This window comes from Heterodontus francisci, chromosome 3 (genome assembly GCF_036365525.1).
Source record: "Heterodontus francisci isolate sHetFra1 chromosome 3, sHetFra1.hap1, whole genome shotgun sequence".
NCBI classification, from domain to species: domain Eukaryota; kingdom Metazoa; phylum Chordata; class Chondrichthyes; order Heterodontiformes; family Heterodontidae; genus Heterodontus; species Heterodontus francisci.
In genome coordinates, this window is record NC_090373.1 from 105,963,868 (window position 1) to 105,980,758 (window position 16,891).

Consider the following 16,891-nt stretch of genomic DNA (forward strand, 5'->3'; position numbering starts at 1 on the left):
GCAGCTGCCACGGTGGCATTTGAACTTGCATCTCCCATTTATTAGCTCTGGCCTCTGGATTACTGGCCCAGCAACATAACCACAATGCTACCGCTCCGCATCACCATTTTAAAAAAGACTTGTATTCATATAATGCCTTTCAGAACCTTAGGACATCCCAAAATGCTTTACAGCCAATGAAGCATAGTCACTGTTGTACTGTAGTAAAAGTGGCAGCCAACTTGCACACCGTAAGGTCCCACAAACAACAATGATCGGATAATCTGTTTTATTATGGGCTGGATTTTAAAGCCCCTCCACTGTCGGGAATGGTGCTGAGGGGGCAATGAAGATCGGTACGGCGGAGGCCTGCCACCAACCCCGATGGCCGTAGGCCCCGTACCGATCTCGTCAGTGGCGTCGAGGCCTTGTGGCGGCCGCCCCGCCACTTGATGACGGGACCACGATTTTCATATGGAAATTATTTTACATATCTGATTTAATAAAGTTCCCATCGCCTCCTTAATCGCCGCACCGATCTTCATTCAGACAGCCTTTGAATCCCCGTTCAGGGAAATGAGGGTGCGACACCTGTGGGGAGGGGAAGGAGGTTTTTTCCCCTGTGCGGGAGGTGGGGAGCGGGGTTACAACACTGCGGATTGATCGGGGGGGTATGATAGGAAGGGGTAAAGAACAAAGGTGCTCAACTTTGGGGGGGGGGGGGTGGGTGAAGGTCAAATTGTTAATATCTGTATTCCGGGGGGGAAAAAAGGCAGGAATGTTGCGATATGCCTTTTGGTGGGGGGGGGGGGGGGGGGGTGGGATTGTATGGTTAGGTTATTTTATTCAGTTTTACGAAACTTGACATTACCTGACCCTTTAATTTTAAGATGAACATTGAGGGCCATAAGCCCTTTAAAAATGGCGCTGGCGCCCGACGTCGTTGCCAATGACAGCTCACCCGCCCCCTCCACATCATTGCAGGGGGGCGGGCGCCATGGCCATGCAAATGAGTCGCCCGTTTGAAATCACGGCGGCTCCGTGACGTGGTCCCCATGCGCGAAGGCCTAATTTTTTAAGGTCTACGCCTACTTCAGCGGCAGAGTTTTAAAATGCAGCCCTGTGATGGTTAAGAGATAAACATTGGTCAGGACACTCCAGAGAGCTACCTGAACTTCTTTGGAGTGTCTTGGAATATTTTATGGTTACATGCAAGAGCAGATGGGACCTCTATTCAATATCACATGTTAAAGACAGCACCGACTGATAGTTGAGAATTTCCTCATACTATACTGAATTGCCAGCCTGGATTTTGTGCTCAAGACACTGGAGTGGGATTTGAACCCACAATCTTCTGATTCAGAGGCAAGAAATCTACCACTGAGGCAGAGTTGTCACCCGTTTGTAATATAGCTTATCACTAGGGAGCAATAATTACTTTGATCATCATGTGCAGTGATACTGGAAATGTGTTCCTGAAGATTTCCTTTGGTATTTTAAGCAAACTGTAAACACTTGGGGCCTGAAATTCTAGATGCCCATGGAGGGAAAAAGGCAAAATTGCCTTCCTGCCACAGAATCCAGGACAGATTCTGCACTTTTTGTTATCTCAAGATATTTTCCAATATAGGGATGAGTGGCAGGGGAATGTCTGGGCAAGTTTGCAGCTTCAGTAAAACTCTCATCAGCTGAGAGCTGGCTGAGATCCAGAGGAGGTTTAGTTAAGAACTTCTGGATATTTTTAATTTTGGGTCACAGAAGAGCAGCTCTCATCGACACCGCTCTCCGCTAGCAGATTTAGGTTGATCCCATCGATATAACTTTACAGGCTCTGGTGGTATGCTCTGACTATACAGATAACCGTCTTCCCACAATGTGGAGGGTGTCAGTATCTTCCTTTATGAGCACACTTAAGTCCAGTCCCAGCTCACTTCCAGTGACAGAGTAGGGCAATCGGTATCATGGCTTCATTGGAATTATGTATTTACAACCGTCAGCCATGCTCTTATTACCTCCAGACCCAACTATTCCAATGTTTTCTTGGCCAGCTTCCCATCTTCCACACTGATTACGCTCCAATGAAGGGCCTTAAGATGCTTTCCTATTCTAAAGATACTATAAGTTGTTGCTTGGATAGGGAAGACTATTTCCTTTGGTGACTGAGTCAATGATGAGGGATTACCAAATTCAAATTATCCATAAGAAAGTACAGAGAAAGGATAGTAGAAATTTCTTTATGGAAAGTTGCCACAGCTAGTAGTTGAGGCATCGACTGTTTCATCCGTTTGGGGAAAAGCAGCTAAACATTTGAAGCAAAGGAAGTTGCAAGAGCAGGGAGCAAGGCAGTTTGCCTGTTCCAGTAAAGAGCTAGCACAGAGAAAATAGGCTGAATGGCCTCCTTTTCCACAGTAAACCCCTATGGTTCTGCCCTCTCACTTGGCAGCTTTACTGTACATGGTCATTGCCGTAAATTTCTATGGTTCTGCCTCTTATAATCTTACTACAATAAGCCATAAAGACTTTTGTGTGTAAGTGGAAATATTTGTACTGGTACGAAGTATGGTGCTGTTCTCAGTTGAGGCATATTGTTGGGGAGTGTAAAGAGAGCTTTTGTCATAATTGGTTTTGCCGCAATTAATTAGGAATTGTTTGATGCCAGCAGTATCTATAATGAAAAGGTATCCTACACACCAGCATTACAGTTCCTTACTGTGACAACAAAAAACATGAAATACATAAAACTTAAAGAATACAAAGTTCTCACTTCATTGCACCCTCCATGTGTGCTTCAATCTTTCAAAGACAAATGCTGCATGGAGCCCAGAAGTCAAAATTTCATTTAAAGGAAAGTGAAAAAGACACACTTCATTGATGTCAGATAGCGGCATCCTCAAAGAATATGTTTGTTGCCTGGCATTGATTACAACATACTTGATCATTTTACTGACAGAATGGGAACAGCCTCTATGTTGTCTTTATTTAGAATAACAGGGAATAACAGGGAAATAAGAGTCAAGAAAGGTAGTGGCACCTTAAAACAAAAATGCTCAGCAGAGTCCTATGCCATCACAGCTTAGCCTCTCATCAGGTATATATATATATATATATATATATATAAAGGAATTTATCTGCAATGTAAATCCATTACATTACTGGGACTGTAATACACAGTTCCGCCATTGATGTTCTTTCAAGTTAAAATTGTCCTAATTTGCTTTAAGTTCTTGGTTGTTATTGGCTTTGAACTTTCAACCATATTTTATGAATGTAAAACATAAATTAACATAAAACATTCTTATGGGGTTGCAGCTCCTATAGGAGCTGGGGAGAGTGTAATCTGTTAACTTTGAGATTCCAATAAGAGTTTATTGTGGTTACCCTGTGAACAAACAATGGTTACATACTGAATAAATATGATTCAGAGACTGAAAATATAAATTAAAAACAAAAGGGCAACTATTTTGGTTTTGAAAAGCTTAATCATTAGAAATAATATGGTATCAAAATAGGTTAATCATTTGACCACTTCTCCCATATTTCCTTGCTCCCAGTAAGCATTGTGTATGTGGTTTGTGGCACACAATTTGTATTTGAATGTGCCAAAAGTAAATTTTATGGGGCTCTTTTTCAACTTTGTGCTTCTGGTGGGGAGGCTTACCTGCCAGTGGCGCACATCAGAAATCTGAGTGCAAACTACAAATGATTTTCTGCCCATTTAAATAAATCACCAGACAATCATGTGCAGCATATGCCCAAATTTTCAATAAGCACTGTCAGCAAGTGAGACTCTCCACTAAAAGCCCAAAATTGTAAAACTATTTTATGCATATAATTTGTACGTTAAATTGAGGACGACGCATACAAATTTCTATCTCTTCATGTCTGGGTCCTATTCATGGAAAAAGCCAGATTCCCAAATTTGATCATTGACAGTCTCCAACATTTAAAGTTCTAAATCCTTTTTAAGCCTGGTACATTATTTAATGGGTTGTCATAAAAATATCTTGAGACAGCTAGATAATCATTCATGGTAACAATTACTGAACACCAGTGGCTGCAACGCGCATAGAATTTGTGGATGTGTATGGGCACTAAAGGTTAGCTGTGACCTGAAACTTGGCTGCACTTTCTTGCAGATATTCTGCAGCACGAACCTATGGGATAGTGCTGAAAACCCTCCGCATAAGCATTGCATGTATTTTTTGAAATATTTAACAACTTTTTATTTTACATTTATCTGTTAATGACATATTATTCAAGATGAAACTTCCACATTGTGGTTTTATGACTTAATTCATAAAAGATATCGGGCTGGAAATTTTTTTTTAAAATTTCATTTAAATTATTTCTGTTTTCAAGTAGAGCACTGTTCCAATTTGGATGACACTGCTTTAAGATCAGCCTGAACCCTATGCTAACAGCACTAAGTGTTCTATCTAATTTTATTTGTTCATTAATTATACTCCAAATGCAACCTCAGTGGATTGAGGGATGACACCACTGGTAGAAGAGGAAACTTGTGTGCAAATCAAATTTAAATTTAAATAATTAAAAATGAGTGTTACAAGAAGGAGAATAAAAGTTTAGTAAGCTTCTGCGGAGCATTAAAAAGCATCGTAACCCATCAGCAACCTTTACTTAGGCTTAAGAGGTATGCAATTAAGAAGTGGCAGGCCAGGATGAAGGGAAAGGAAACATAGGTGCAGGCATGAGTCTGCAGACAAGTGGGAGTGCAGCCCACTGCTTGGCTGCCTATTTGATAGCTGATGAAGTGAAAATGCTTATGAGGAAGGCTTTCAGTACCATGCCATAGGTCAGTGTTGCTGAACATATGAAAGAAGGTGCAACCAAGTTTTAGACCACAAATAATCTTTACTATCCCTATACCTGTGCGAGCTCCATGCTGAGTAGAGGTGCAGTGTGGTTGAAATAGTGGAGGGGCGTGGAGTAGGTAGCTGTTATTCTAACATTAACATTTCCGTACAGATGATAAGCATTCTATTGAAACATTACATATTGTAAATGTTATAAAGGGAGATATTTCTATAATTTTTGATGTCTCTTAGCCACTCCTTGTGATTGCATAAAATGCTTTATGTTACGGCCAAGTGAGGGGGGGGCGGGGTCACAGTCATTCCTCTTGCCCTTCCTTTTATTTGACCGCAACAGGGTTTATTCCTTTTAAACAGTGGTTGTGCTTATCACCTCTGTGAGTGTTTTACCTTTTCCCTTTACTGTGATCATGAAAGAACCAACTGGACAGGTTTTCTTAAGTTTAAACAAGAAAGAGGTAAGTTTATTATGCTTAACAATCTAACTCCGATTTAAATATAATTTAAAAAATGCTACACATACACGCACACATTCACACGAGAATCACACACACAAATAGATTCCAAGGGGAAACATAGATCTGGTAGTTGGATTAGAGCCCAGAATAAATGGAACTTAAATACATAGTCTGTGAAGTGGATGATCCAGTCACCTTCTGGCTGGAGCTGTATCCTTGAAGTCCTCGGCTAGTCAAAGTCCACTTTCTGGCTTGCCTGGTTCTCTTGGAGACAGAATTGTAGTTGTCTCTCTTCCCCTGCAGCAGTCTATAAGCCTGGAGGGTCTACCGTCACAGACAATTTTCAAACTTGACGTTTTCTGGAGAGAGAGAGAGAGAGAAAGGCACGCAGACTTTTGCTGCTGCACAGTCTGAGTTACTACCTGCCTCTTTGTCCAAGGGGAAAAGAAAGCTTTCTCCGAGATGGACAGGCAGTCACATGGGTGTTTCAAGTTTTCTGGAACCTTCTAATGAAATTCAAGGTTAGGAATTGGCTTCACAGGCCCCAGTGTGCCAATTTACACTTGGAGGGGGTTTGCTCTTTGAATGTCAATGTGTTAGGATTGCCTTGACTGCCGTACTAATGAAGTCATTTTAGGTCATTCAATCACTGAGAGCAAGCCATTGTCCTGGGTCGATGCGGTTCAAACCTCTGGCTAGAGGTGGATCTTTTGAATATGAAAAGGTGTTTCAGATGCAAACCATGGCGGCTATATTGGCTGTCAATTTTTTTTAAAGTTAACTGCAGGGGCTTTCTCATTAAAAGTTTAATGTAAGTTTTCCACCGATCAATTAAAATTCCTCATTTGGCATATCGTTGACATTTATAATTTCTTATTGGAGTCAGTCTAAAAGCAGACATTTTGCTTAGAATGCCCTAATGTATAACATTATGCACTGAATTTTATAGAGCCCTTGACATTGGGAATGGTGGCAGGGGGCATGAAGATCCCTCCACATGAGGCCTGCCACCAACCCCGATGCCATGAGGGCTCATCTCGATCTCAACGGAGGCGGAGAGGCCTCATGGCGGCCCCTCCGCCGCTCAGCGACAGGACCACAATTTACATATTTAAATTAAGTACCTCACCCGCATTAATGAAGCTCCCGTCACCTCCTGATTTGCCGCACCGATCTTCATTGTGGCAGCTAGCACGGTGCGCCTTCGAATCCCCGTCTGGGGAAAGGAGGCGCGACACTTGTGGGAAGGGGGAGGGGATAATTTTCTCAGTGCAGGAGGTGGGGGAGGGGGGGAACCATGGTCAAACTTACCTGATTGGTCGAGGGGGTGATGGGAAGGGGTAAAGGACAAAGGTTGTGAACTTTCGTGGGCGGCAAGGTCATACATTCAAAGTAAGTATTCCAGTGGGGAGGGGTGGGGCAAGGGCAGGAATGACATGTAACGCTATTGGGGGGTGGGAGAAAGCATGGAAATGTTTCCTATTCATTTTTATTAACTTTAAAAGCACTGTACCTTTAAAAATGTAAATTGTCATTTGGGGCTCTAAATCCTTTAAAAATGGCACCGGTACCTGCATAGTGGCACCAGATGCTGTTGCTGGGGATAGCATGCCCCATCCACGTCATTGGAGGTGGGGGGGAGAGGTGGCCACCCCGGCCATGCTAATAAGCCACTGTGTTTGAAATTGCAGCAGCTCTGCGACGTGCGCCCTGTGTGTGTGGGCCGCTTATTTTAACGGCGGGCCTATAGAATCCAGCCCTATATATCTTTACTTGAACAATAGCATCTCAAAGTTCTTCTGTGTTGTCAAGAGATTAAAAGAGTTTTCAGCTTCCAAAACAAGAAGTGAGGCTAATCTTCCAAATGCAGGAAATCACATCATGTGTGGCTAAGGTTCTATATCCTTGGTTATCCCTACAAACTTTTTAAAACATTGTGAAAACCCTGGTTAGGACTTCACACTGTTTTGCCTCTAAGTGTAAAAGCCATTCTGTATTCGCCAATCAGATAGTTGGAGATCCAATCTGAGAATTTCCTAGGCCTGCTTCTGCCTTTTCCACACTATCCTTTCCCTTCTCCACAGTCCTGATTACCTGACATACCTGCACTGCTTATCCTCCTCTCTGTGGTAATATTGCGTGAGCATATTAAGGTGACACATCCAGTTCTTCTTCCGGAGATCAGAGGTGTCAATCAAGTAATCTACCTTACCCACTCTTTTGATCACTCTATATGAGCCATGGAACCATGATTCTAATGGTTCTCCCTGCAATGTAACAACACTAATACTTCATCCCTGGTTTATGGTAAGTTGTGGTTTTCCCACTATTTCACAGCTATGGCATGTCCTACTTATTCACAAGCTCAAAATCATCAGCAATCTCTGCTGCTTGCCTAGCTTTCAAAACTTTAACATTATCTATATGAGTTCTCACTACTGAAGGAATGGAGTTGTTAAACTCTTTTAAGAGAATCAATTCTCGAAGGTTTCTTCAATGCCTGCATCCAATGGTCAAAAGTAATTTGTTTCACCCTCTCAAATTCTATATATGTCTGCCTAGCCAATCTTCGCAAGTTCCTAAACTTCTGACGGTAAGCTTTAGGGACTAAATCATATGCAGTGAGAATAGCCTTTTTTGCCATCTCATAATCTGCAGAAGCCTCTTCATGAATGATGGCATAAGCTTCATGAGCTCTGCCTACCAGCCTGCCCTGAATAAGCAGTGTCAAGCTTTCTTTTGGCCATTTCATCTGTTTGGCTATTTTTTCAAAAGATATGAAAAATGTCTTTACATCCCTTTCCTCGAACTTAGGAAGAGCCTTTATAAATTTAAACAACTGCTCGCTGGGTTCTGATCTAAATTCATATTCTTCTTGACCCTTTTGTCTTAGTTCCAACTCTTTTAGACGAAATTCCTTCTCTTTCTCCCTGTCTTCCAATTCAAGTTTTCTTAGTTCTTTATCAGCCTCACGTTTGTTCCTTTCTAACTGAATGCGAGCCAATATGACTGCATCACTCTCAGACCTACTACTTTCATGTTTCTCATATTCCCCTTCATCAGCATCATCAACATCATCATCACCTTCTTTTACTAATTCCAGATGTTTGGCTATTATGTCAATTATCTCTGCTTTTTGGCACCTAATTTCAAATCCAACCCCAATTTTACTGCCAATTCTTTCAAGCTGTTCTTAGTTAAAGTTATCAAGTCACTCAAAGAAAGATTCTGCTTTCCCAAAAACTCTGCTTCAACCACTAATGTCATTACAATGGTATAAACTGTACCTTATTCTACAAGAGACCTGGTTCTTTTATTTCTTTTTAATTGGCATTAGATTTAGATCCCAACAATTGAGTTTCCAATTGCTATGATCCCAAATGCGAGAGAAATAAATATGATGCCAAATACAGGACCCCAATTTAAATATGTTTTCCCAGAAATGAGTAATCAATATGATTCCAAATGCGAGCCCTCCAAAATAGTCTGATTCTGATCCCAGACGTGAGCCACTGAATTAAATATGATTCAATCCCAGACGAGCCCCCAATTAATATGTTACGACCGACCGCTTAAGACAAAGCCCCCAATCAAGATATATGATTCTGATTGTGGTGTGAGAAACGCACCATTGTTTCAGTCCCACCCCTCCACAGATCACCTAACATATAATTTTAAACTTTCCAACTTAAAGAAAGACCCAGCCAAATTGTACCATCTATTAACCCCCGAATGAGGCTAACCAAACCAGGTGTCTTTAGATCAACAAATTAACTGTTTACATAGAAAAACCAAATTCTTAAACTAGAATATAAACAATATTTAAAATAGAAAAATTAGTGTCCTTGCAGATTTGCGCTCCTGCCAAAGTGGAATCTTCCAATGTGGAACAGTCCGAGGTTGCTTGAAGTTCTCACAGCTGTCCGATGAGGAAAAAAAGTACTTCAACAGTAGGATAGTCAGTAGTCTAATTCAACATTTGAATTGATGCTCTTTTCCAGCGATGAATTTCAGCAATTACAGATAAACAACTCACAAACACTTCAATGAATCAATTTAGCTTTAGAATTTTGAGGGGTGAAAAAGTGATCAGTCTAAAATTCACCTTCCTTCACCTTTAAACGATCAGAGAACTCTGTTGTGTTCATGCTGGTCCAGCTGTCCAACTGTGTCTGTCAACTGTGTCTCAAAAGCCAGTTTTTCAGCTAGTTTCAAATGTCAATCGACAACATTGTATATCGTGTCCTTGACCCTGAGTGGCTGTATCCTACAGCAACAAGAATGCACATTTGAAGCTGGCTGTATCCTACGGCAATGAGAATGCATCCTTTGACTCAGTCCCTGGAGCTTGCTGCCTTAAAGCAGTACTGATCCTGTTACAGCCTTAAAGGCACACTGCATACTTCCCCGAAAAGAAAAAAAAATACAGGATCATTACAATATATCTTGGTGACGTTTACATTCAGCCATTCTGAACGTCATTCGAAGAGGCTAGAAAGATCAGTTGCAATTCCAAAAGTCTCTATATTAATTGTTCATATTCACTAAAGAGTACAAGTTCTCTCTAGCATGCAGCCTGGCACAACCCTCACTTGGCAGCAGCAGAAAGCTGCATGCTCCACTGTAAGTTCGGTATTACTATATTAAAGATGCATCTACTTTGTTAGCTCTTTCAGTGTAAAATCTTTATATAATGTTAATTGGTCTATGAGGCACATGCCTTTACAACTAGAACAATTTATAATCATTAATAAAATGTATCTACATGAAGAAGATCTTTAATCAGAAATTAATAACAATTGTACCATCGTACTATTAAGAGCCCATCTAGACAATAGACAAGTGGTACTTGCAGGGAAACAAAATCCACATGGTGTGTAAAAGTCCATATATTGTCCCAACAAAATGCTTGTCAGAAGACAATTGTAGATTTTTGTTGCTGATATCAATAATAGAATTGCTTTGGAACCCCACATATTTTGTACACCAGCCAGCAGCTCGTTTGTCGTTACAGCTACAGAATGTATTTTTTTCTGAAAACTTACGAGAAATCAAAAAAATGCATCTAATAAGGACTTAAGTTCAAATTTCATCACCCTCACTCCACTCAATTTTTGAGACTGCTTAATTTCCATGTTTGCAAATAAAACCATGACAAATGTGCATTCAACATAATAGAAACAGCCAGTGTGACCAATTATCAAGCAGGGATTAGAATAAAATGGTCTTAATATTAATAAGCTGGGAAGAAATACAACTAATCTGGTCCTAACTTGGTTTCAGTGCAATGCTGTAAATATTTGGAACAAAAACATCGCAAAGATTGATACAATGACTAGTGTTCGAACGCATCGATAACAAATAACAACAGCTCAATTCAAAAATCTCAATCCACGATGAGAAATAACATTAAAGAAATGTTGCACGCTTAATAAAATCGGACGGGAACGGGCTTCACAGTCACTTGTATGAGCTGCTGCAATTGTATATACAGACTTCTTTGTATACAGACTACAAGATGGAGTGGTTTTAATACATTTTAGCCGTTGAGTTAGTAGTACTCATGTCCTGGTTACACAGAGACTGTGTAAGTGAAGAGGGATATTACGGCACAAGTGGCCTCGTGGAACCCAAAATGAATGCTGCTTATATTGTTTTCAAATCTGGAAGACACCATTTCAATAACTTTGACATGGAAACAAGGCCCAATTAGACAAATCCAAGACTCTATGACTCTAAATCATTTTGGTTCAGTGAACAAATGACAGCTTAAAATAAAATAGTACTGCTGGTAGCCTACATGGATCGAGCTTTACAACGATTGGAACTTTGACGTACAATTTCACAATTCAGGTCCCCTTTGGTAAAGAAATCTCAACTGTATCAAGCAGTATCAATCGGCATGCTTTATCCCACCTTATTATTTTTCCTTTTTACAGGCAGCTACAAGCAAATCAATTTAAAGCACTATTAAAACTTTCTGGTATCACGCACATCTGGCTTGCAGGGAGATGATAAATGATATCATAAATAGTAGGAAGGGAGAAACGGAGTGAGCTCGCAATTTATCGCATTACTTTATCCACTGGAAATGTAAAAGAAGAGTGCACACCTTGCTCACTGCATCACTCGATTACAAAACTATACACAAGTACAACTCTATTGTCAGAGTTCACAGTAAACCAAAGCTGCAATAAATCAGACAGCAGAAGTGAACACGTAGATTGGAGCGACCGCTCACCTAGCACACTTACATATTACTGTGCCAGGATAAAAGCTAAATAAATATGTGAATCTTCTGTAAATCAGAAACCTGACACACTGAGTGGCTGCCAATACTTATCTGGCCACCTGTCTATTTTCTGGGACAATGTAATTCAACGCTTTGACACCCAAAATGTGACCGCACTTAAACCATTTCTACTGATAAATGCAAAATCGCGGTGTGTAATCAAAAAGCAGTCACGCATCCTCAACGTGTACACTTGATGCACTATATATTTAGGAGAACCTTGCTTCAGATATGTAAATTATTGAACAAAGGTAAACTTCAGTTGTCTGTGACTGTCCTAACCGTACTAAAGCACCATTCCAAGCTGTGAAAATCGTTAAACACGCGGATCTAAGGCATGTAAAAACAACATACTGCATTAGTTCGCATCTAATCCATAACACCAATTAAAATGGACCAAGATGTAAAACTTTCCAGTATTCATTTCATCCAGTTACTGGAGCCAGAAATAAGAAAAAAAATGCTATTGTAAGAACACAGAAGCACGAACTCCCCCCCCCCCTCAAATATATAAAACATATGATTATATCTTAAAATAAAGTTTCTGTTTTCACTTACGAGCTGTAGGCTGGAGAGGAATATGAGGGTGCACCTGCCGCTGCAGCAGCCCATGGTTGGCAGTGGGTGGGCGGTGGGGGTAAGGTGCCTATCCGGTGTCGAAGCCCCTTCTCAGTCTCTGTCTCTCTGCACCTTTCCTGCCGCTCTGATTGCCGGCCTGGGGACACCTGGCTGGCGAGCGCGCGGCTTTCCCGGTCTCAGCAGCACGGACTGTCCGCCAGGCTAGGACACGCAGCTCGCGATCCTCCTCCTCACCATCACCATCACTGTGGCAAGCAACACAGACACACACACAATCCGCACAACAGGAACACGACTCGCCAAGCAGGCAAGGAAAGGGGCGGGGGGCGGGCTGTGCAAACTCTTTTTGTTGTTGTTGTAGTGTTACCATCCACACAAGACCGTGTTTAAGACAGGCTTCCCGACAATTCACTTGTCAGAAGATTGGCAGAGGCACACCTCCTTTATCTTTGATGCTAACTGTGTCACTGCTGGCGATGGTTGTTAGGTGAATCTTTTTTTCCAGCTCACAGCTTTGCTGACGCCGCGACTGGGTGGGGGTGGAAACTACTGATGCGAAATGTTGAACAAACCCGGATCATAATCTCCTTTCTGCCCTCCAGTCGGTCTCGCTCTCCTGTTCAGTGCGAGCGCTGAAATGGAGCTCGGCTCTGTCAGACAAAAAAATCCTCACTCCTGCTACTGCTGCTGAGATGTAAGAGAGAGTATCTGCTCAGTTTCTGTTGCCAAATTAATCGCTTTAACAACTTGTTCTCTATCCTCCAGTTATTTTCTCCCCTTTTGCTCTCACCAGAACAGGAACAGCAATAGAGATTATAGAGAGGGGAGACACCATGCAATAAATACCCAGAGATGCCATCTGACGCTACAGATTGGCAAAGCGAGCACTGTGTCACCCCCTTGTTGGAAATCAAAGACTTGCCGTTGTAGCTCGAATAGCTGTATTAGGACGCCTTTCAGCTAGAACATATGGCATTGAATAGTTATTATTGTTCCAGCTCCTCAGTTTCGATGACTACTTTAAGAAGCAAAGTGTGTGAATTCTTTATATCTTTTAATCTGAGAAATATTGTACAATAATATGAAAGGTATTCCACAATTAGAATGAACAACGGAATGGTAATGCCCTATCTCTTTATCAGAATGTAACGAGAAATTTCTAGTGTATTTTGTATGCTTGAAACAACAACCGATCGTCGCTACCACATTTTAACAACCATTTATCCAGTTACGCCGTATCTTTATGTAGTGTTTTCAATGCTAATGACCGAGGGACGGTGTTGTGCTATAAACAATGAGATCAGTGACACTACCGAACATATTTTAATGCCCCAGATGAAAAGTTACTTTTTTATCTACAAATTGTTATTGAACCAAGCGTTTTTAAAGTGTAAAACCACGGCTTTACTTGATCTTAATTTATGTAAGGATAAAGCCAATACTGCCGAAAATATTGCATAATTGATCACTTCAGAGACAGAGAAAAATAGTCTGAAATGAACTGTAACGTGGACTTCTTTCCACAGAGGCTGGCTGACCTACTGAACGGTTCCAGCAGGTTCTGCTTTTATTACCAACATAGGCAGCGTGGGAATAATAATCTCAAAGTCCCTGCTTCGTACCTAGTAATGCATTTTTCCACTGCAGGATTTTTACAATTTCCTGTTAAATATTAATACATTTTTTAATTCACGTTTAGCTCAAGAGTATTAACAGAATTTATTTTTATTTTCGCTACGTTGATTACAAACTATCTCGAATGCTTTCTTTCTTTAATGAGCAAATATCAAAAATCACGTTTCTTCTCCAAAGCTAAGTATTTTCCAAATTACATGCCACGCAAATTGTACGGAATTGAAGACTCAAGGGAAATAGAGTAACCTATTCGGTATATACTGTGGGGACTTTCGATCTAAGATGCCTGCCTGCAATGCTGCCAAAGGGCTACACTATTGTTGCCTCTGAGTATAGTTCTGTTAGGCATCAGGCTCTTTCCCATTCACATACGTCTTTTCGTATACAGTATAGTAATCTGCAACTCAACTAGTATCCATCAGTTAAAGTACTTTTCACACCTTTACGGTAAGTGTACTCCTGTACACACAATAATTACTAACGATATCGATTCGTCCAGGGTGAAACTGTTTTGTCAGGAAGAAGCCCGGAGGCAGTTTCTGGTTATCAAAGCGACCTCTTCTGGCTACTTCAATCACCGACAGTATTGGGAAATGCCATTGGCAAACGTCGACAGTGTTCTTTCTGACAATTGCTCAGCTGCGTGAAAGCTTCATTATATCTGTACTTAAAGTCAAGCAACATACTATAATTAAAATACTAAAGAATAATTCTTCTTAAGCACTTATATTAGGCGCGGGCACGGGGCTCAGACTGAACTCCAATTTAATTAATAAAACCTCAAAACAATATTTAGTGTAAAATTGTAATAGGTAAATTAGGCGTTTCGGTCCATACATAAGATATTATTTGTTTAGTCATGCAAAATTCTGATAATCGGATTCCCATTTTGCTGGAAGTTAGTGGTGAGTAAAATGTTACTGCTGATCAGAATAATTAGGCCTAAATCTAAACATGACCATAAACCTATATGACTACTTGATAATTAGCTGTCACTAAAATAACAACCTAGCATTGCCACTACAATACGGGGCAGATTTGAAGGCTGTTATCTTGAAAATAATGGAAAAAAAACACATCTGTTTTTTGTATCAGGTATTTCAGGGAGGGCATTTAATTAAAAATACATTTCTGTCTTGAGAGGATTGTGACAGGATACATCCGATTTCTTTTTATACAACTGCAGCATTGCTGAGCGTGCCTTAGTAACACTACAGATTGCTTTATATATATTTAAAATGTTTCCTCACCAAATCTTGAAGAGAGAGATAAACCCAATAAGATCATCGTTCAGAAATTATGCAGTATTATTACTGTAGAACCACGTAATGTGTTCCTGTCAACTCTTTCAAAGGAATAAAAAAACCATCTGTTTTAAATAAATTAATAACTCAATTAAAATAGCATACAAAGTAATTTTATACAAATGCATTAAGTGTTCATCTGATGATATAGGCAACGTAATTTCTAGACTCATTTCTTTAGCTTTCTATAAAGTAAGCTTATGAAGTACTTTTATAATAATTGGCTGGATGTTGTTTTAGTCAGCTTAAAATAAAGTTCATATGGTGACTAGATATGTTAAATGGCCGATGGACACATAGTTGTAACTATAAGATTTCAAGTGGCCTGATCAAACCAGTTGTTGCTATCATGAACATGTGGAAGATGTGTGATTTAAGCAAGTCTTTAGGGACAAAATAAATCAATGTTCCTGAAGGGGCGGTGAAAATTTGTGTCTAGTTAAAATACTTGCATGTGTATAACATTTTTAATGTTGTATGAATCTGTTTGCATTTCTGAAATGTATTGTCTGCATATTCAGAAGATTATGGCCATTTTCTGCATTGATCATGGAGTCATAGAGTCATAGAGTTGTACAGCATAGAAACAGGCCCTTTGGCCCATCGTGTCCATGCTGACCATAATGCCTATCTATACTAATCTCACCTGCCTGCATTAATTCCATATCCCTCTATGCCTTGCTCATTCAAGTACCTGTCCAGATGCCTCTTAAATGTTGCTACTGTTCCTGCCTCCACCACCTCCTCAGCAGCTCATTCCAGATACCCACTATTCTTTGTGTGAAAAATTTACCCCTTTGATCCCCTTTAAACCTCCTCTCTCTCACCTTAAATCTATGCCCTCTAGTTTTAGTCACCCCTACCATGGGAAACAGACTCTGGCTATCTACCCTATCTATGCCTCTCATAATTTTATATACCTCTATCATATCCCCTCTCAGCCTCCTTCGCTCCAAGGAAAACAGACCCAGCCTATCCAATCTCTCTTTATAACTCAAGCCCTCCAAACCAGGTAACATCCTTGTGAATCTTTTCTGCACCCTCTCTAGCTTAATCACATCTTTCCTGTAGAGCGGCGACCAGAACTGCACACAGTACTCCAAATGCGGCCTAACTAACGTTATGTACATGACGTCCCAACTCTTGTACTCAATGCCTTGGCCGATGAAGGCAAGCATGCCATATGCCTTCTTCACCACCCTGTCTACTTGTGTTGCCACTTTCAGGGAACTATGTACTTGCACCCCAAGGTCTCTCTGCTCAACAACAGCCCCCAGGGCCCTGCCATTCACTGTATATGTCCTGCCCTGGTTTAACTTCCCAAAATGCATCACTTCACACTTGTCTGCATTAAATTTCATTTGCCACTCCCTTGCCCACTTTCCCAGTTGATCTATATCCTGTTGTAACCTTAGACAACCTTCTTCACTCTCCACTATACCAACAATTTTGGTGTCATTTGCAAACTTACTAATCATGCCCCCTACATTCACATCCAAGTCATTAATATATATGACAAACAACAGAGGGCTCAGCACTGATCCCTGCGGCACGCCACTGGTCACCGGCCTCCAATCTGAAAAACAACCCTCCACTACCACCCTCTGCCTCCTATCACCAAGTCAATTTTGTATCCAATTTTCTCGCTCACCCTGGATCCCATGTGTTCGAACCTTCTGGACCAGCCTACTATGCAGGACCTTGTCAAAGGCCTTGCTAAAGTCTATGTAGACAACATCCATCGCCCTGCCCTCGTCAATCCTCTTGGTTACCTCCTCGAAAAACTAAATCAAATTCGTGAGACATGATTTC

General features: G+C 40.8%; 1 protein-coding gene across 1 annotated transcript in view; it reads right to left on the reverse strand.

Moving 5' to 3' along the window:
- The window catches only part of nkain2 (sodium/potassium transporting ATPase interacting 2), an 804,285-nt gene extending 791,480 nt beyond the window's left edge, over positions 1 to 12,805 (reverse strand). The window contains exon 1 of the mRNA XM_068018278.1: positions 12,120 to 12,805. Within this exon, the coding sequence (XP_067874379.1) occupies positions 12,120 to 12,173 (54 nt within the window). The 5' untranslated portion in view covers positions 12,174 to 12,805. The remainder of the gene's footprint in view (positions 1 to 12,119) is intronic.
- Between the last annotated feature and the right edge of the window lie 4,086 nt (positions 12,806 to 16,891).